The sequence below is a fragment of the Poeciliopsis prolifica genome, unplaced genomic scaffold, assembly GCF_027474105.1.
Source record: "Poeciliopsis prolifica strain line A6 unplaced genomic scaffold, Auburn_PproV2 SCAFFOLD041, whole genome shotgun sequence".
Classification (NCBI taxonomy): Eukaryota; Metazoa; Chordata; class Actinopteri; order Cyprinodontiformes; family Poeciliidae; genus Poeciliopsis; species Poeciliopsis prolifica.
In genome coordinates, this window is record NW_026562416.1 from 107,345 (window position 1) to 126,075 (window position 18,731).

At 51.6% G+C, this 18,731-nt stretch overlaps 1 protein-coding gene across 2 annotated transcripts; it reads left to right on the forward strand.

Moving 5' to 3' along the window:
* Nucleotides 1-18,221, forward strand: nfatc1 (nuclear factor of activated T cells 1). Of its 2 annotated transcripts, XM_055055113.1 has the most exons (10): nt 1-220; nt 648-1,566; nt 1,680-1,839; nt 4,817-5,019; nt 5,636-5,808; nt 6,667-6,807; nt 13,590-13,645; nt 14,654-14,786; nt 15,569-15,955; nt 16,830-18,221. In XM_055055113.1, exons 1-10 carry the CDS (start codon nt 202-204, stop codon nt 16,883-16,885), a joined length of 2,247 nt encoding a protein of 748 aa, XP_054911088.1. In that variant the 5' UTR covers nt 1-201; the 3' UTR covers nt 16,886-18,221. The 2 variants fall into 2 exon arrangements, with proteins under 2 accessions (XP_054911088.1, XP_054911089.1); XM_055055114.1 differs by lacking the exons at nt 13,590-13,645; nt 14,654-14,786.
* Nucleotides 18,222-18,731: the final 510 nt, after the last annotated feature.

Sequence of the window (18,731 nt, forward strand, 5' to 3'; positions counted from 1 at the left end):
AGTTTCTCGGTGCGTCACAGCGAGCCGCGCAGCCAGGATCCCCGGCAGAGAGAACCAGGGACCCACCGCCTGTTTTCTGCCAGCGGAGAGTTTTCCTGGTTTTGGACTTTGTTCCGGTTCGGAGCAGGAGCCGTGGTTCTGATCCGGTTCGGAGGACCCGCAGCAGCTGCATGGAGGATCTGAACTTTTGGCACAGAAGAGATGAAATCTGCAGAGGAAGGTGAGTTCACCTTTTCCTCTGGATTTTGGACTTTGGACCCGGTTCGGGTTGGTTCTGGAAAACGGAGTTGGACTCTGGAGCTGAACCCGGGGCTGGTCCGGTCCCAGTGGGCGTGGTTCGGTTCGAAATGGTCCCGAACTTTTTCTGACCGTCACAGTGGCTGATGCTTTGTTTGGACCAGAAGGGCATGAGACTGTCGGCTCCAATCTGGGTCGGAACCATCTGGACCCAGAACCGTGTTGGTCCAATGAAAGCTGGTTTTGGTTTTTAGCAGGTTGTGGTTCTGTTCAGTCTGGTTCTGAACCGGACCTCCACGGATCGGAGCTCAGGGCTCGCCGCTAACTTTATTAGCGGCGAGCCCTGAGCATGATACTGCCGCCACCATGGTTTCCATGGAGATGCTAATGTCTCCCTGCTCTCCCTCCAGATGCCTTCGGCTTCTCGCCCAGCGTCAGCCTCTCCCTGCCTCTGGCCTCACAGTTTGTCCAGTCCCGCCCCACCATTTCCGTGTCCTTGGTGGAGCCTGAGACCTTTGACCCCCATGACGATCCGCCGTCGGCCGGCTTCTGCTCACCGGTGCGGCCGGACGTCGCCGCGGCCCTGGAGGGCCCCCGCATCGAGATCACGGCCTACGGCCAGTTGCCCGAGGATGAGCCACGGCGGGGCGGCGTCCCCGCTGGCCGGCACGTCGCCTCCATCGTGACGCTGCCGCTGCCCGGCGCCGACCTCTACCGCGACCCCAGCTGCCTGAGCCCGGCCAGCAGCGTGTCGTCCCGCAGCGGGCTCTCCGACGCCTCTTTCGAGTCCGGCTTCTCCTACAACTATGACAACTCACCCCAGAACTCGCCCTGGCAGTCCCCCTCCGTGTCCCCGAAGGGCTCCACCCTGGCCCTGCCAGAGGACGGCGCCGCCGCCTCGCCCCACGCCGATGTGACAGACGACGGCTGGACGGCGCCACGGGGCTCCAGGCCCGGTTCCCCCTGCGGAGCCAAGAGGAAGTACAGTCTGAACGGCTTCCCGTCGCCCCCCGACCACTCGCCCCGCCTCAGCCTGACGGAGGACAGCTGGCTGCCCAACACCAACCAGTACACCAACTCCGCCATCTTGGCCGCCATCAACGCCCTCTCCACCGACGGCCTGGCCGACCTCGGCGACGGCGTACCCATAAAGGCCCGGAGAACCAGCCTGGAGCTCGGCCCCACCGTCAGCCTGAAGCTGGAGCACCGGGGGGCGGAGCCACCGCAGGACGAACCCCCGGCCAGCCGCACGGCCCTGAAGAAGGAAGGCTACTTCCTGGACGTTCCTCAGAACCCGTTCGGCTGGACGAAACCCAAGCACTTCCTCAGGTAAGGCCGGCGTTCAACCAGCAACCTGGACAGGCTGGAGGGTCAGGAGACCAGAACACCGGTCCATCTCCCGGCCCGGTTCTGATCCTCTCCCTCCTGTTGCTCGGTTCCAGCCCGTCTCTGCCGGCGCTGGACTGGCAGCTGCCCAGCAGCTCCGGCGCCTTCAGCCTGCAGATCCACGTCCAGCCCAAGTCGCACCACCGGGCGCACTACGAGACGGAGGGCAGCCGCGGCGCGGTGAAGGCGCTGGCCGGCGGACACCCGGTGGTCCAGGTCTGTATTCCTCGGGTTTGTTTGTTCTGGCAGCAGGCCCGGTTCGGCCTCTGCGCCTGCGTTAGACGGACCCGTCCACTCGGCCGCTTCCTGTCCAGGCGACGGTGACTCACAGTTTTCCATGACATCTCTGAGCGGCGCAGACAGAAATGCGGCGGCCTGCTGGAGCTGAGTCATGCTCCGACCGCAGCAGGCTCCGGTGGTCCGGCCCGCACGTGGTCGAGCTACAAACCCGTCTCCTCCCCCAGCGGATCCTCGGTTCTGGGTCGACTCAGGCTGAGTCGGGTAGAGTCAGTGGATTCTGAAAACGGCTTGCGACATTCCAAGCAGCCGTGCAGCTTCACAGTCAGACGCTAATTAAACGGCTACAAGAAAAGACGAGCGTCAGAAATGAGCCTGGAAGTGGAAGGCAGACAGGAAATACTGCGAATGCTGCACAAACAAATACTGGAAGTACGAGCTAACAGCAAGAAAACGGATTTTAACAGCTGAAATTTAATGAGCGGAAAGTAGAAAAATGATTGACGTCTGTTTGCAACAACTTGATGCGCACAACTTGGGGTCAACATGGGTCAACATGGGGTCAACATGGAGTCAACATGGAGTCAACATGGAGCCACATGGGGTCAACATGGGGTCAACATGGGGTCAACATGGGGTCACAGTAACCCAGTGATGTTGACTTTGGAGCTGCTGCAGTTCAGGCACAAGCAGGACATCTGACCTCTTAACCTCAGTCTGAAGAGGAGAAGCTGTCTGTCTGAATGCATCATTCATTCATTCATTCATTCATTCATTAATGGACAGATGGAAGCCAGATCTCACACAAACTGAGGTCAGACTTCCAGGACAGGAAAGTCTGTTCTGGAAGAACTGAGTCCACACAGGTCCTAACAGAACGGTCCTATATGGACGGTCCAGAAGTGGACGGTCCGATGTGGCGGTTCTGTTGTAGAGCCTGTCAGTCCAGAGGCTTCCCTCTGGACGCTGCTGCGGCTGAAACATCTGGATGGAAGACGTTTGGGCTCGTGTTGCTCAGAAGGTGCTAATGATTTAATGACGGCTCCTGGCTGCTCTCCGCTGCAGCCCCCTGCCACACAGACCACCCTTTGTTTATGCCGCTTCCCGCCCGGCTGACATCATGGCGTCTCGCGGAGGCGGCAGCTAACCGCAGCGCTGACTCAGCCCTGCTCCTGTGGTGGGCTCGGGGGGGCCGCAGCCCCAGGGTGCTGGTTCAACTGCAGCAGCTCGTGTCTCTGAAGCTTTAGGTCTGTTTCACGTGAGGTTCAGGAGGAATTACACTCCTTCTGCAGAATGTGGAGGAACGAAACGTCCAACTTCAAACGAAGCATTGAAATACCTTCAGACATGATATATTTCTCTGGAACAGCACCTCCTGGTGGCAGCGTGATGCAAGTGCTCCTTTGCTTCTGATTGGCTCTGTTTCACACTACATTTCATAATCTTCTGGTTGAATTGTTGCAGTTTGGACAATTATTTCCTCTGGTTCTGCTGATGCATAATCATGGCAACAAGGTTTTGCTTTTCCACCAGGGAGCAGTACCTTGTAGCTCCCAGTTGGGGAGAATCAAGGTACTGCTCCCCAACAAGGTATTGCTCAATGCCTCGGAAGTTCAGGCGTTCAGATAACGCCTGAACTTTGACCCCTAACCCCAGAGGAGTTGAAAGGAGGCGCCTTGGATGCTGACAGAGGACAAAGTTCTAACTGTCTCTTCCGTCCATCTTGATCTCTGGATCAGACCTTTGACTCCATCGTGTTTCTGAAAGAGCAGCAAAAGCAAATGAGGTGGATCAGCACAGCTGCTAACAGCTGCTGCTGTCATCCAGGATGTGTTGCTATCATCTCTGATAGCATTTTAGCTTGTTTTTGATCAGAGGCCTATCCAGATTCCCTGCAACATTTACTCTGGACGCCATCACAGGGGCCCCACTGGGGTTCCGGGGCCCCCACTGTGGTTCCGGGGCCCCACTGGGGTTCCGGGGCCCCACTGGGGTTCCAGGGCCCCACTGGGGTTCCAGGGCCCCACTGTGGTTCCGGGGCCCCACTGGGGTTCCGGGGCCCCACTGGGGTTCCAGGGCCCCACTGGGGTTCCAGGGCCCCACTGGGGTTCCAGGGCCCCACTGGTGTTCCAGGGCCCCACTGGGGTTCCAGGGCCCCACTGGGGTTCCAGGGCCCCACTGGGGTTCCAGGGCCCCCACTGCGGTTCCAGGGCCCCACTGAGGTTCCAGGGCCCCACTGGTGTTCCAGGGCCCCACTGGGGTTCCAGGGCCCCACTGGGGTTCCAGGGCCCCACTGGGGTCAAGGGGCCCCACTGCGGTTCCAGGGCCCCACTGGGGTTCCAGGGGCCCCACTGCGGTTCCGGGGCCCCAATGGGGGCTCTCCTCCAGACTCTGTTCGTTTCAAATGTTACCCAGTGCTAATGTTTGTAAACATTCATCAACCCCTGAAGAGAGAAGAGCCAATCAGAGCGATGCAGCTGTTTATATGAATTCAATGTTTGACTATTGACCAACACGGACTGAACGGTTTCCTTCACGTTTTCTGCCACCATCGCTAAAACTAGAATTGTGTGGAATAGCTCAGGAAGGCAACGGCTAAACAATCACCTGGAGACCAAATGGCATCATGGAGGAGCACAGCAACAGGTCAGGGAAGTTCTGTTTCTGTTCAAAGCAGCGTTTGGTTCTACCACAACAACCCAGCTTTCAACATCTGTTAGAGACATGGAGACAGGAAGTCCCAGTTCCACAGGAAGTCCCAGTTCCACAGGAAGTCCCAGTTCCACAGGAAGTCCCGGTTCCACAGGAAGTCCCAGTTCCACAGGAAGTCCTGGTTCCACAGGAAGTCCCGGTTCCACAGGAAGTCCTGGTTCCACAGGAAGTCCCGGTTCCACAGGAAGTCCTGGTTCCACAGGAAGTCCTGGTTCCTAACCGCCACTCTTCTCTGTCCTTTCAGCTCCACGGCTACATGGAGAGCGAACCTCTGACCCTGCAGCTCTTCATCGGCACAGCTGACGACCGGCTGCTGAGGCCGCACGCCTTCTACCAGGTCCACCGCATCACGGGAAAGACGGTGTCCACGCCGAGCCACGAGGTCCTGCACAACAACACCAAGGTGCTGGAGATCCCACTGCTGCCGGAGAGCGACATGCGTGCCATGTGAGTAGAAACAGCAAGTAGAATTAAAAAGCAGCTAAAGCTGCCTCAGGATGAGGAGGGATTATGATGATGATGGGCTGATGAAGAGCATGGGTGGGATAAGAGACGAGATGAGGAAGATGAACTGAATAAAATGAAAACCCAAATAAAAAAGTGATCATGTCTAGTAAAAAGCAGTAATTCTGCATCATGCTGTGAGACTGGGGTCTGTTGGTCCGGTCCGGTCCGGTCCGGTCCGGTCCAGTCCGGTCCGGTCCAGACACAGAATATAAAGTCTGTTGGGAAAATTCGGCCTAACCCTTCAGACCATCGATCTGTGGCTCTCGGCTTCCACACCTGATTGCTTCACCAGAGCTGCAGACAAGAATGTAGGGAGTGTTGAAATGTGTGCAAAAGTTGACATGAAGTAGCCTTTAAGGAATTCACCGTGGAGCGACTCCACAGTCGAAAAGCCAGACACGGTTTGGAGCAACTCGCAGAATGAAAGCAGTTTGATGGGAGCAGCAGGGTCAGACAGGAGGAAACTCCAGGAAAAATATTTCAGACCCCAAGCAGATCCAGGAAGGAAGACCTGGAGGTGCTGATGTGCAACCTCACTGAGTTTCTCTCCCGACAGAATCGACTGCGCGGGAATCCTGAAGCTCCGTAACTCCGACATCGAGCTGAGGAAGGGCGAGACAGACATCGGCCGGAAGAACACGCGCGTCCGGATGGTGTTCCGGGTTCACGTCACCCAGCCGGGTGGCAGGACCGTTTCTCTTCAGGTCGCCTCCAACCCCATCGAGTGCTGTGAGTCGCCATAGTTCTGTTCTCTGCAGTCAAACCAGTCCAAACCGGACTGGTTTGACCAGATTGGACCAGCCTAATCTGGTCCAATCTGGTCAGGTCCTGTCCAGTCCTGGTTAAACCTCCTGACGAACTTTCTGAACCTCCAGACTCGGATGATCTTTAAACATGAAATATTGTGAAATGGATCAGTCAAAGTAACAAGCCCTTCCTGACAGAGCGGGACACTGAGTTTCACATTCTTGATCCCAGCAGTTCCACACTATTCAGAACAGGAAGTCTATCATAGGTGATACACGATGCTCTGCGGTTTCCTGTCTAGACTCTCGTCAGACAGGAAACTGGCAGCAGCTTGAACTGTTTTAGCGCTTAGCTAAAGCAGGCCAGGTTTCCTGCTCAATGAGATTTTAGATTGTTGGTTCCAGAAAATCAGTGACCTGTTGGTAGAAAAACAAATCAAGCTGACTGAGGTTCATCTGGAGCCGTAAGAGTAAAACCCAGTGAACTTTTCCTGGACTCCAGCTGACCTTCAGCGCTGAGGGTTGAACTCTGTGAAATGAGCCGTTGCTTGTCCCTCACTTCCCCGTTTAGAAACCCACAGGTTTCTAAACGTTTAGAAGTTCATGATAAGCAGAAGGGTTGGAGGAAACCCCCTGAACCGTGAACCCACGTCTGAAGGCTGGACTTTGACTAGGCGCCTTGGTGGGACCCAGTAAAGGTCCAGAGGGCTTTCCAGCAGAAACCAGTGAGGCAGAGTTAGCAGCACATGTAGAGCAGAGCCTGCAGCGGCTCTGGATGCTCAGGCCCGCATGGGGAGTGGCTGTGGATGAGCCGTGACCAGGTTCCCGTTTCGCCCCGCAGCCCAGAGGTCGGCGCAGGAGCTGCCGCTGGTGGACAAGCAGAGCCTGGAGACGAGCCCGGCCCCCGGAGGGGACACCATGGTGCTGGACGGACACAACTTCCAGCACGACTCCAAGGTGCTGTTTGTGGAAAAGACTCAAGGTAAGAGGAAGGGCTGCAGCTCTCTCTCTCTCTCTCTGTGTGTGTGTGTGTGTGTGTATGTGTGTGTGTGTGTGTGTGTGTGTCTGTGTGTGTGTGTGTGTGTGTGTGTGTGTGTGTGTGTGTGTGTGTCTGTGTGTGTGTGTGTGTGTGTGTGTGTGTGTGTGTGTGTGTGTGTGTGTCTTTGCTTTTGGAGAAACCCCAGGAATCCCCCCCCTCGTCAAAATATGTTCTCCCTGCCAGAGCGCCACATGTGGAGCAAATTACTGCGGCGTATTTTTAACCCAGCAGAAGTTTCCATTGCCTGTTGAGAAGAGGAATGATCATAACCGAGACTTTGTGCATGTAGCACAACACACGTGTGTGTGTGTGTGTGTGTGTGTGTGTGTGTGTGTGTGTGTGTGTGTGTGTGTGTGTGTGTGTGTGTGTGTGTGTGTGTGTGTGTGTGTGTGTGTGTGTGGATAAAGACCCTGCTGCTCAGTTTCAGCTCCCAGATTTTCAGTTGGCGTTTTTAAACAGTGGAGCTGCGTTAGGGTGGAGCTGTGGTCGGGTGGAGCTGCGGTCGGGTGGAGCTGCGTTAAGGTGGAGCTGTGGTCGGGTGGAGCCGGTCGGGTGGAGCTGCGTTAGGGTGGAGCTGTGGTCGGGTGGAGCTGCGTTAGGGTGGAGCTGCGTTAGGGTGGAGCTGCGGTCGGGTGGAGCTGCGTTAAGGTGGAGCTGTGGTCGGGTGGAGCTGCGTTAGGGTGGAGCTGCGTTAGGGTGGAGCTGCGTTAGGGTGGAGCTGCGTTAGGGTGGAGCTGCGTTAAGGTGGAGCTGCGTTAGGGTGGAGCTGCGTTAAGGTGGAGCTGCGTTAAGGTGGAGCTGCGTTAAGGTGGAGCTGCGTTAGGGTGGAGCTGCGTTAAGGTGGAGCTGCGTTAGGGTGGAGCTGCGTTAAGGTGGAGCTGCGTTAGGGTGGAGCTGCGGTCGGGTGGAGCTGCGTTAGGGTGGAGCTGCGTTAGGGTGGAGCTGTGGTCGGGTGGAGCTGCGGTCGGGTGGAGCTGCGTTAGGGTGGAGCTGCGTTAGGGTGGAGCTGCGTTAGGGTGGAGCTGCGTTAGGGTGGAGCTGCGTTAGGGTGGAGCTGCGTTAGGGTGGAGCTGTGGTCGGGTGGAGCTGCGGTCGGGTGGAGCTGCGTTAGGGTGGAGCTGCGGTCGGGTGGAGCTGCGTTAAGGTGGAGCTGCGTTAGGGTGGAGCTGCGGTCGGGTGGAGCTGCGGTAGGGTGGAGCTGCGTTAAGGTGGAGCTGCGTTAGGGTGGAGCTGCGTTAAGGTGGAGCTGCGTTAGGGTGGAGCTGCGTTAAGGTGGAGCTGCGTTAGGGTGGAGCTGCGTTAAGGTGGAGCTGCGTTAAGGTGGAGCTGCGTTAAGGTGGAGCTGCGTTAGGGTGGAGCTGCGTTAAGGTGGAGCTGCGTTAGGGTGGAGCTGCGTTAAGGTGGAGCTGCGTTAGGGTGGAGCTGCGGTCGGGTGGAGCTGCGTTAAGGTGGAGCTGCGTTAGGGTGGAGCTGCGTTAGGGTGGAGCTGCGTTAGGGTGGAGCTGCGTTAGGGTGGAGCTGCGTTAGGGTGGAGCTGCGTTAAGGTGGAGCTGCGTTAGGGTGGAGCTGCGTTAAGGTGGAGCTGCGTTAAGGTGGAGCTGCGTTAAGGTGGAGCTGCGTTAGGGTGGAGCTGCGTTAAGGTGGAGCTGCGTTAGGGTGGAGCTGCGGTCGGGTGGAGCTGCGTTAAGGTGGAGCTGCGTTAGGGTGGAGCTGTGGTCGGGTGGAGCTGCGGTCGGGTGGAGCTGCGTTAGGGTGGAGCTGCGTTAGGGTGGAGCTGCGTTAAGGTGGAGCTGCGTTAGGGTGGAGCTGCGTTAGGGTGGAGCTGCGTTAGGGTGGAGCTGCGGTCGGGTGGAGCTGCGGTCGGGTGGAGCTGCGTTAGGGTGGAGCTGCGGTCGGGTGGAGCTGCGTTCGGGTGGAGCTGCGTTAGGGTGGAGCTGCGGTCGGGTGGAGCTGCGGTCGGGTGGAGCTGCGGTCGGGTGGAGCTGCGTTAGGGTGGAGCTGTGGTCGGGTGGAGCTGCGGTCGGGTGGAGCTGCAGGTCGGGTGGAGCTGCGTTAGGGTGGAGCTGCGGTCGGGTGGAGCTGCGGGGTGGAGCTGCAGAGCTTCTAGTCTTGTGAGATCAGAATGTTGGTCACCAGGACAACAGAGAAACCAGCTCAGAGATGCTGACCTCTTGACCTCCTTCACATCTTTCTCTTTTTGTCACTGAGACCTTCACAGCAAAATTATGTGAAAAGAAAAGAGGCAATTTCCAAGCAGAAGACAAATGGAGAATAATATTTTATCAAAATAAAGGCAAAACTTTTCTCATGATCATTAAGATTCAAGTTAAAAACTTTAAATCTTGGAAAGAAAATTCAGGATGTGGACGATGCAAACATGAAGATGTCTCATAAATGTACATGATTTTATTAAAGAAAGGAATTCAGTTTTACAGTTAAATACTAAACTTTGGCAACATGCAACTAAAACCAGAGACAAAGATAAAATAATGGAGAAACTAATAAAGGTAAAAACTGTAAAAATATCAAATGTTTTGCTGTTTAGATACACTAATTAATATCAATAGATTCTGAGCATTAGCTGAAATTGTTATGTCTTAGTTAGCCTTTAGCCACATTTAGGTTAGCTGCCATTTGCTTGCTAGCAGGATGTTTTGGGACACTTTGAAAACTATGTAACTCAGTGGCATGAAAACGATATAAAATGCCAGGAGATAGGCTCAACTTTACAGAAGATGATGAAAAAACTCAGGTTTTAACCCAACAAACTCGATAGCTGGCTTTAGCTGCAGCCTGCTCCACTCAGCACGGTTAAAATGTTTAACACAAAGACATCTTAAAACCAGTGCACCTACATTTATCATGCTAAGCTGTTATTTCTGCTCAGCCACCACATACTGTGAATAAAGCTTGATGGATGAAAAGAGCTTAGACATTCTGCACACTACATCTGAGTCAGGAGTGGCTAGCAGCTAGCAATGCTAGCAGCTAGCTAGATGAAGAAGATGAAAGAAGGAACCGGTTCTGACTGGACCGGATCAAAACTTCAGCTCTGCTCGGAGTTGGACATTCTTCCATCAGCTGCTGCCTGAATGCGACTGTCTTTAGGACCCGGAGCAGCTGGTTCCGGGCGTTCCCTCTTTTTTTACTGAGGGTTTCCCTCCGTCTGGTACCGGCTCTGGAATCCTGGGTAATCCTGCCATGGAAACACCCTATAAACCACACACACGCACCCCCACTCTCCCAACCCGCACATGGATCCAGCCCCGCGTTGGCTCGGTTCCGATGGATGTCGGATCGTTTCCAGATCGGATCCGTTTCTCTCTTTCTGCTTTCAGCTGAGATTCTGGAGGAAACACCCCGGTTTTCCTCCAGCTACCTTTTGACAAGTTACCCTTTAAATTAGTTGATATCACTACACTGTATTTATGTCCACCGGCGGATATTAGCTGTAGAGCTTTGGACAACAGGGGTAAAAGCGGGGCAACACGCGGGCAACAGCAGGGTAACAGTGGGGTAACACTCAGGTAATACCGGGGTAACAGCGGGGTAATACCGGGGTAACAGCGGGGTAATACCGGGGTAACAGCGGGGTAATACCGGGGTAACAGCGGGGTAATACCGGGGTAACAGCGGGGTAATACCGGGGTAACAGCGGGGTAATACCGGGTAACAGGGGGTAATACCGGGGTAATACCGGGGTAGCAGCGGGGTAATACCGGGGTAACAGCGGGGTAATACCGGTAACAGCGGGGTAATACCGGGGTAACAGCGGGGTAATACCGGGGTAACAGCGGGGTAATACCGGGGTAACAGCGGGGTAATACCGGGGTAACAGCGGGGTAATACCGGGGTAACAGCAGGTTCAGCCCTGCTAGGAAGGCTCACCCAGATTTAGTCAGTCTTAAAGTTAGTCGCTAACATTAGTTTAAATGATCTGACACAAGAGTGCTACATTAGAAATAAAACAATATTATTCTAAATATATTATTATGGTAATATTATATGTTATATTCACAAGACTATTATTTAAATTATTTTTTTCTGTCAAAAGTAAGATAGGTCTCAAAAGTCCCAGGAGGAAAACATCCATCGTTGTTCTCACATGGCCCAAGTTAGTCAGATATTTGAAAAAATATAAATTTTGTGTATATTTTATTTATGCTTTATCTATAGGACCTCTTTTGTCCATTTTCTCAAGAATCACGGATTTGCATTTTGTGTTTGTATATTTATATATATATGTTACTAAATAATTTATAAAAAAAATTTGTGTCTTTGTGCTTTGTAAATATTATATTCATATTCTGTTTTTCCCACCAAGAATATTTGAATATGCTGAACTATGTATCTATACAATTCAAAAATACTTAAATAACAAAATGTTGTACATGTAGTTATAATAACTGTTTGAGTATTCCAGTAAAAAGGCTTAAAATCTGTTTAGTGAGTTATTATTGATTAAATATGCTGATCCTTCATTGTGCGGAGCGGTCGCCCTCTCCAAGATGGCGGCTTGTCAGGTAGACAGAGTGGTCGCCCTCTCCAAGATGGCGGCTTGTCAGGTAGACAGAGCGGTCCATGAGTCCTTTAGCGATCTGCAGCGTTCCTCCGTCTCGTCCTCCGTCTCGCTGCAGCTCTAACCACAGTCTGGCAGCCATCTGGGTTCTAGAGAGCAGAGACTTTCATGGTCATGACTTTGACCTTTGACCTGCTAACTGAGTCTTCTGGAGTCTGAGATGGATTTCTGGGTTTTCTGGTCATTTCTCTGACTTTCATGCTCTGACCTTTGACCTCAGGCTGAATGAGCTGGGAAGGCTGGCAGCTGATGAGATGTTTTGGCCTCTGGAGAACGATGGAGGTCAGAGGTCAAATACTCCTGCCTCATATCATGATGAGAAGCAAGAGGACTCGCTGCAGAACCAATCAGGGTCAACATGCTGGTTCTGGGTATTGTTGCCATGGCTACCCTGCCCTCACGGGTCTCGGCAGTCGGCGGCGCCGCTGCCTTCTGGACCCGGTCTGGCCAGCGGAGGACAAGCAGCTCTTTGAGCCGCAGTGCATGTGTTAATATTTACCAGGCTGCTGCTGGAGGCTGCTGCTGCTGCTGCTGCTGCTGCTGCTGCTGGAGGCTGCTGCTGCTGGAGGCTGCTGCTGCTGCAGGCTGCTGCTGCTGCAGGCTGCTGCTGCTGGAGGCTGCTGCTGCTGCTGGAGGCTGCTGCTGCTGCAGGCTGCTGCTGGAGGCTGCTGCTGCTGCAGGCTGCTGCTGCTGCAGGCTGCTGCTGCTGCTGCTGCTGCTGGAGGCTGCTGCTGCTGCAGGCTGCTGCTGCTGCAGGCTGCTGCTGCTGCTGCAGGCTGCTGCTGCTGCTGCTGCTGGAGGCTGGGCGGTTCTGGGCGGTTCTGGACTCATGCCGTCTGCAGCTCCACCCAGCTGCAGCTCAGCAGCACAAGGAGCCGTTTGATTCCAGTTGTACACCAAACATGACAAATGACTGATCCCAGCGATCCCAGCGCCGAGAGGAGAGGAGGCCGGGAGGCGGCCTGGGCGCAGCGGGAGCGGCACAGGAAACCAGTTTACAAGCTGGCTGGACTGGGAGCGCTTAAACTGGAGGAACTGGAGGCAGTCCAGCACAGCCGACTGGGAACCACAGCTGAAGGCTGTTCCCTTCAGCTGCGGATCAGAGCCGATGAACCAGGGATCCAGAGCCGGAACATTCTGGAAAAATCTGTGGTTATTAAACAGCTGAGCTGCAGAAACAGCCTGAGAAACGGCGGGCCGCTCCTCAGGGCCGGAAACAGGCAGCAAAAAGAAACAGCTGGTAAAATATGTGGAAAAGTGGCCAAAGTTCAATCTGCTGCAGGAGAAACGGCACAGCGGCTTTCTGTGCTGCTCTCTGGGCATCAACCTGCCGACTGTTTGGGCTCCTGGTTTTACCAGTTGAAACAGTCGGTAACAGGGCCGTGCAGAGGCCTTCGGAGGGCCAGGGGCTCAAGATTAAAAAAGGGCAGATTGAACAACAACAGAACAACAACAACCCGCATTGATCAATAACCTAATTGGATCCTACTGTATCACTGCCATCATGTGGGACGATGTGTGATCTATTCACCCAACAGGTATAAAGTTTCTGTTTCTGCTGCTGAGCTGAGACTGGAACTGTTCAACAGACCAGAGAAGGTCAAAGGTCATGAAGTTATGAAATAAGAACATTTGCTGCCATTTTACTAATGAAGCCCTAATAATATCTATTTAACCTCTAGAGCAACTTGGCTGCAGGTGATTTATAAATCAAAAAGCTCAAACGGTTTGACTCTACGTAACCTAACCCTTTAATTTAGAGACCTTTAACCCAGCAGTCATGTTTCTGGACTGTGGGAGGAAGCTGGAGAACCAGAGAGAGAGAACCGCCATGCGCAGGGACAACATGCAGAAAGAGCAACAACCAGTTAGACTCTTTGCTGGCGTGTTTTGTGGGTGGAGCCTCGGCTTCACTCAGCTGCCGACCACCCAATAAATTGGTTTCAGAGAAGTTTTACCGACGCCTGATTGGCCAGTCGCCTCGGATCAGAGCCGGTGGCTGATTCCTATGAGAATAGATGGAGAGTCGGGTTCCAGTCGGTTCCGATCGAGTTCCGGTCGGGCAGCTGTCAGGGTTCTGAGGAACGACCCGATGTACCAACCTGTGAGGTCACGGTTTTCTGACCCGCCATGTTGTCTCATGCAGACGGCCGCCATGTCTGGGAGAGCGAGGCCGCGGTGGAGAGAGACGCGCTGAGGCCGGTAAGACGTTTTCCTCTCATCTGTGAAATAAAGCAAACTAACGTTCTTCAAGCTCACTGGACCCACAGAGTCACTTCCTGCTGGACTCTAATCTGAGACTCTCTGTCACATTTGGGTTCTGTTGTTTCAGTCAGCAGCTCTCAGAATGAGAAGCAAAAGAAAACCTGAAGGAACAGGAAGAGAAAAGTTCTGATGTACCTCTTGGATCAGCTCAGCTCTAACAGCTCAGTGTTTCTGCTCTAATCCAGTTTTATGGATGTTTGTTCCAGATCTGTGGTGCATAGAAGCTGAATGCTGCTTCTCCATGTTTGGTTCTGGATGCAGAGCAGAACCAGAACCAGAACCAGAGGTCTGACATTAATCCTCTGATCCTGGAAATGTTCTTTAGCTGGTAGAAGGCCGACTTTGGAACCACCTTTTGGTGGCTCTGAAGGTTCAGGTCAAAGGTCAGGTTCTGATTTCTGGCTGGAATAATTGTGTTGACTCTAGATCTATAACTCTAGATTGTTCCTCTTTAATAACTTCATCCACAATTTGATCTGTTCTCAGCATCTGTTCAGTGACTAGATTGGGTCAAAGGTCACCTGGTGACATGGTAATCCTGCACAAATAAAGCTAATTGTTGGCAGCTAGCTGCTAACAATGTTAGCTGCTAATTTGTTTGCAGCTAACAAATGATCTGCTGGTTTAGTAAACTTTGGATTCTTAATAAATAAATAAAACATTATTATTATTAAAGGCAGGTCAGAGGTCAGCTGGACTGGTTCCAGTTTGGCCAGCGACTGTCTGATGATTCATCTGCTGAACTGAAGCTGATGTTGCTGTTTCTGCTGATAATCAATATTCACTTGTATCAATATTTCTCTGATCTTTCAACACTGTGAGGAAACGGCCCATGATGCTTTGCTGCGTGGCGTGGGCCACAAATCGGACTGATGAAACATTTTCCAGATTGTTGAAATGTTTCAGAATTTTCCTGACAAGAACAGGAAATGCTCTGTGCTGCAGAACTCGCTGCTGGTTGAAATCCCGCCGTACCGGACGCAGCGCCTCTGCGCCCCGGTTCACGTCAACTTCTACGTCAGCAACGGCAAGAGGAGGCGGAGTCAGCTGCAGCGCTTCTGCTACGTTCCCACCAACGGTGAGCTGCCATTACTGTTCCTCCCACAGCATGATGCTACCTCCGCCGGGCTCTGGGTCCGCCTGTGCTCTCGCTTCTTTAAACTGGTTCAACTGGTTCAACTGGTTCAACTGGTTCAACTGGTGCTGCGGCTGGTAATTGCGCCCCCCGCAGGCAGAAACCTGAACATTTCCTCTTTAATGTTCATTTTCTTATGACATTAAATAAAAAGCAGAGGACAGATTCATGTTTTAGTTTTCTTCCCTGCAGGCGGCCATGATGGAAACAAAGCCTCGTTATTCTGCGGCTCCTCTCCGCCTCTCAGCTCCTTCTGGTTTCTTGACGTCGGTCTCAGACTAATTGGAAACATTTGGTCCCCTGCGCCGCGGCGGTCAGCCTGGGAGGAACAAAGCGACGATTTTATTCCTTCATTGTAAAATAGAAATTATAAAATCTGTTCTTTTCCACCTGAAGCTTCGTGCAGCGGGCTGGAGCGGCCCGCTGCACGAAGCGGCTACAAATAAACCCTGAGCCGCCGCAGATCGCCCCGCAGCCTTGGAGAGAAATGCAGCAGGCGGTTCACAGCTGCAGCAGGCGGTTCAAAGCTGCAGATTTATTTTGAGAAATCATTTTCACTTCTGCTTCTGTTTGCCGACTGTTTCCTTCAGAGGCTCGTTCACTTCCAGCTCACTTCCTGCTAGCCGCAATGGGGCGGAGCTGCCTCTCCGGTTCCTGCGGCGCAAAGCGTTTCCAGAAGATGTTCCGTCTCGGTTCTGATCCAGTCCTCCTTCTTTTCCTTTCAGTTCCGACGATAAAGACGGAGCCGCATGACGACTACGGCGCCGCCCTGCCGTGCAGCCAGCACGCGCCGCTGCACCCAAAGTTGCATTATGGCGCCCAGGTCACCACCCCGGTGACCTCCGACCTCAGGCTGTGCGTTGTGGGCAAGGCTTACGGCCGCTCGCCCGCCTCCAGCCCCAAACTACAGGAACTGTCTCCCCCCCATGCCTCCATCATCCAGGAAGCCCCTCGCCGCCCCCCCACGCCTGCAGACTCTCCGACCCCAACCTTGACCCCGACCTTGACCCCGGGCCCCCCGGACGCCCCTGAACCTGCAGGACGGGTCCGGGAGGGGGGCATCAGCATCAAGGAAGAGCCGCAGGAGCTGGACCAGATGTACCTGGATGACGGTGAGAGGAAGTTTGTGTTCTCAGGGGTCAGAGGTCAAAAGTTCTGATTCAGGAAATCAAGCAAGAGTTTCATCAAACCCAGCTGCTAGAACACGACGGAGCCTTTGTCGTGCTGAGGATGATAAGGACGGACCGCCTGCAGCTCTCTGAGCCCTGACCTTTGACCATGACCCAGAAGTTGCAGCTACTTCCTGTTGCGTCTCGTCAGACCGATGACCTCAGCGCGGCGGCGCCGGCGGCAGGGGAACGGTGCCGGTCCGCCAACCAGCCGCCTTCAGACCGTCGGTCGGAGGATGAAGCAGCAGAACCTTTTAGATCCTGATAATCATCATTTCCTGCCTCTGACCTCATTTAGTTCTTGTTTAGCAGAAAGTTAAAATCTGCAGACTATCTAAAGTCGATGTGACCCAAACGAGCCGCCGGTCCGGTTCTGGATCGATCCTTCGATGTTTCCCTTGCCATGACATTAGGGAACGGTTCCCTGGACCGGAGTTCCCAACCACCAGTGAGAGGCGGGCGCATCCCAGATCCTTAACGAGACGAACGAGTTGATTGGTCCTCGGCCCCCATGATGAGACACAAACTTTATTAATCCCAGAGGAGTTCTGCAGGTTCTGGTCCGACCCGAAGCGTCAGATCCGCCCAGCAACAAACTTCAGAAGATGATTTTCTCAGCTGGACATTGGCAATAAAACATGCAAAATAAAATGATTAAATAGTCAAATATGAAAAGTAAACTTTATTAGAAATGTTCTGAATCAAAAAAAAACATTTTTAATTTTTGAATATAATTTTGCAAAGATTACAAAGTTCTTAGATGTTTGTTTGTTAGTTTTTCATTTTTAGCTTTAACTGCGTTTCTGTTCTCCTTCAGTCAACGAGGTCATCAGGAACGACCTGAGCAGCGACTCCACCCACAGCCACGCCTAAGCCCCGCCCACTACCCCGCCCGTCCTGACATCACGCTCCTCCTGCAACCTGCAGTTAGGAAATGCAACCAGAACAACTGACGGTTGGTTCTCCAGGGTCCACATGCACCTTCAGGTTCGGATCTTCCATGCTTTTCCCAAATCCCCTGGGCGAGCGAGCGTCCTCACAGCGGACGATTCTTTCTGAAGCGGTTTTCGCTGCAGCGCTGTGAAAAGTGCCTTTAAACTGGAAACCAGGAGAAACATACTGAACAGTTCCTGTTTGGATCAATGGAACCTCAGTTCTTTAGGACATCAGTTCATTTCTTTGGTTCCTGCTGCCGCCATGTTTGTTTCGTCTGCTGGGAACTAAAAATGAAAAAAATGTTTTTTATCCCTTTAAATTTTCCTTCAGCACCAAAACACCGGAGAAGCCGTCCAATCAGGGCTCAGCGTCCACCATGAAACATGCATGGTCTGTCCAACTCAAACTGGCGGGGTCGCCCTCTGCTGGCTGGGAGACAGAATGCAGCTGCAGCGCAAATTAAATAATAATAAAACTTTAATTGACTGATTTAAAACTTTGCAACAAATCCAGAAATCCAAACATACATAAGTGTTATAAACACAATAATTCTCATTCAAATTTTTGAAAAACTAAACATTTTTTTTATAATTAGCTGCTTGGATCAAATTCAAGTTAAACAGATGAATTTCATGTTTGTTTAGTTATTTAAATCTGTTTATGGATTTAAATAATTTTATCTGTGATCAAACTAACCAAGAAATAATTTAGTTTTCAGTTTGTTTCTATAACAAGATAATCATTTGAAATGTTTTTTAGATTGTAATTAGATTTTTTCTGATCAGACACATTTATTAACATCAGGGTTTGAATATTTTGCACAAATCTGAAGGTTTCTACAGTCTGTTTTCATACCAACCTGCATTTTTATACTTTTCACATCAAAACTTCAAAGCTGCAACGTTTGAAAATATTTAAACTTTACTTTTGTTTCTTTTCTCTGAATTTACGAGTTTCTGAGATGAATCTGGTTTTCATGACTGAATCTGTTTGCACTGAAGCAGTTAGTGACTGCTTCATGACCTTTACCCCGCCTTGCTTTTTCTCCTGTAAATATCCCAACAGGAAGAGGAAGTGATGTCATAGGTGGATGTCAAACCGATTCTTTAAAACTTGACCTGCTGCTTTTCTCAAAGCTGATCTGGAGATTTTATGGAGGTTTAAATACTTCATGTTTATCAGCTGCTTCCTGTATTTATGAGTCTTAATATGTTTAATGTTGCTGATCCACTTCAGGATGTTTCAATAAAAACTAATTCATGTTTCATCTGAACTTTTTCTCCGTTTATTGGCTCTTTGAGTTGATTCTTTAGTTTCCTCATCATCAGCCTGAAGCAAAGCTCAGTTGATTTATTGGGAATTATTTTCATACTTTCAACAAATAAACAAATATTTAAAAGAAAAATGATGAATTTCTGGAAGCTTCAGGAAATATAAAATCTGCTTTCCGATGCAGATCAAACGAATGAACATCTGAACAATAAAACGAAATGAAGAGAAAGTAGAAAAGTGAAGAATCTAAATCTGTTTCTTTCAAAATAAAACAGATGAAAATTCCCGGAATATGATTTCTATAAGCTTTCAGATGATCTTAATGTGAATAAAAATCTTCATTTATCTTTAATCTTCTCTTAGTGATCAAAAGTATTTTTGAACTGAATTCATATCAGACCTGATTGTAATAAATATTTAATTAATAGTCAGTCATTTTCACAAGTTTTATATTTTCATTCAATTCCTCCACAGAATCAGAAAACTTTCATTTTTCATTTTTAAAATGTTT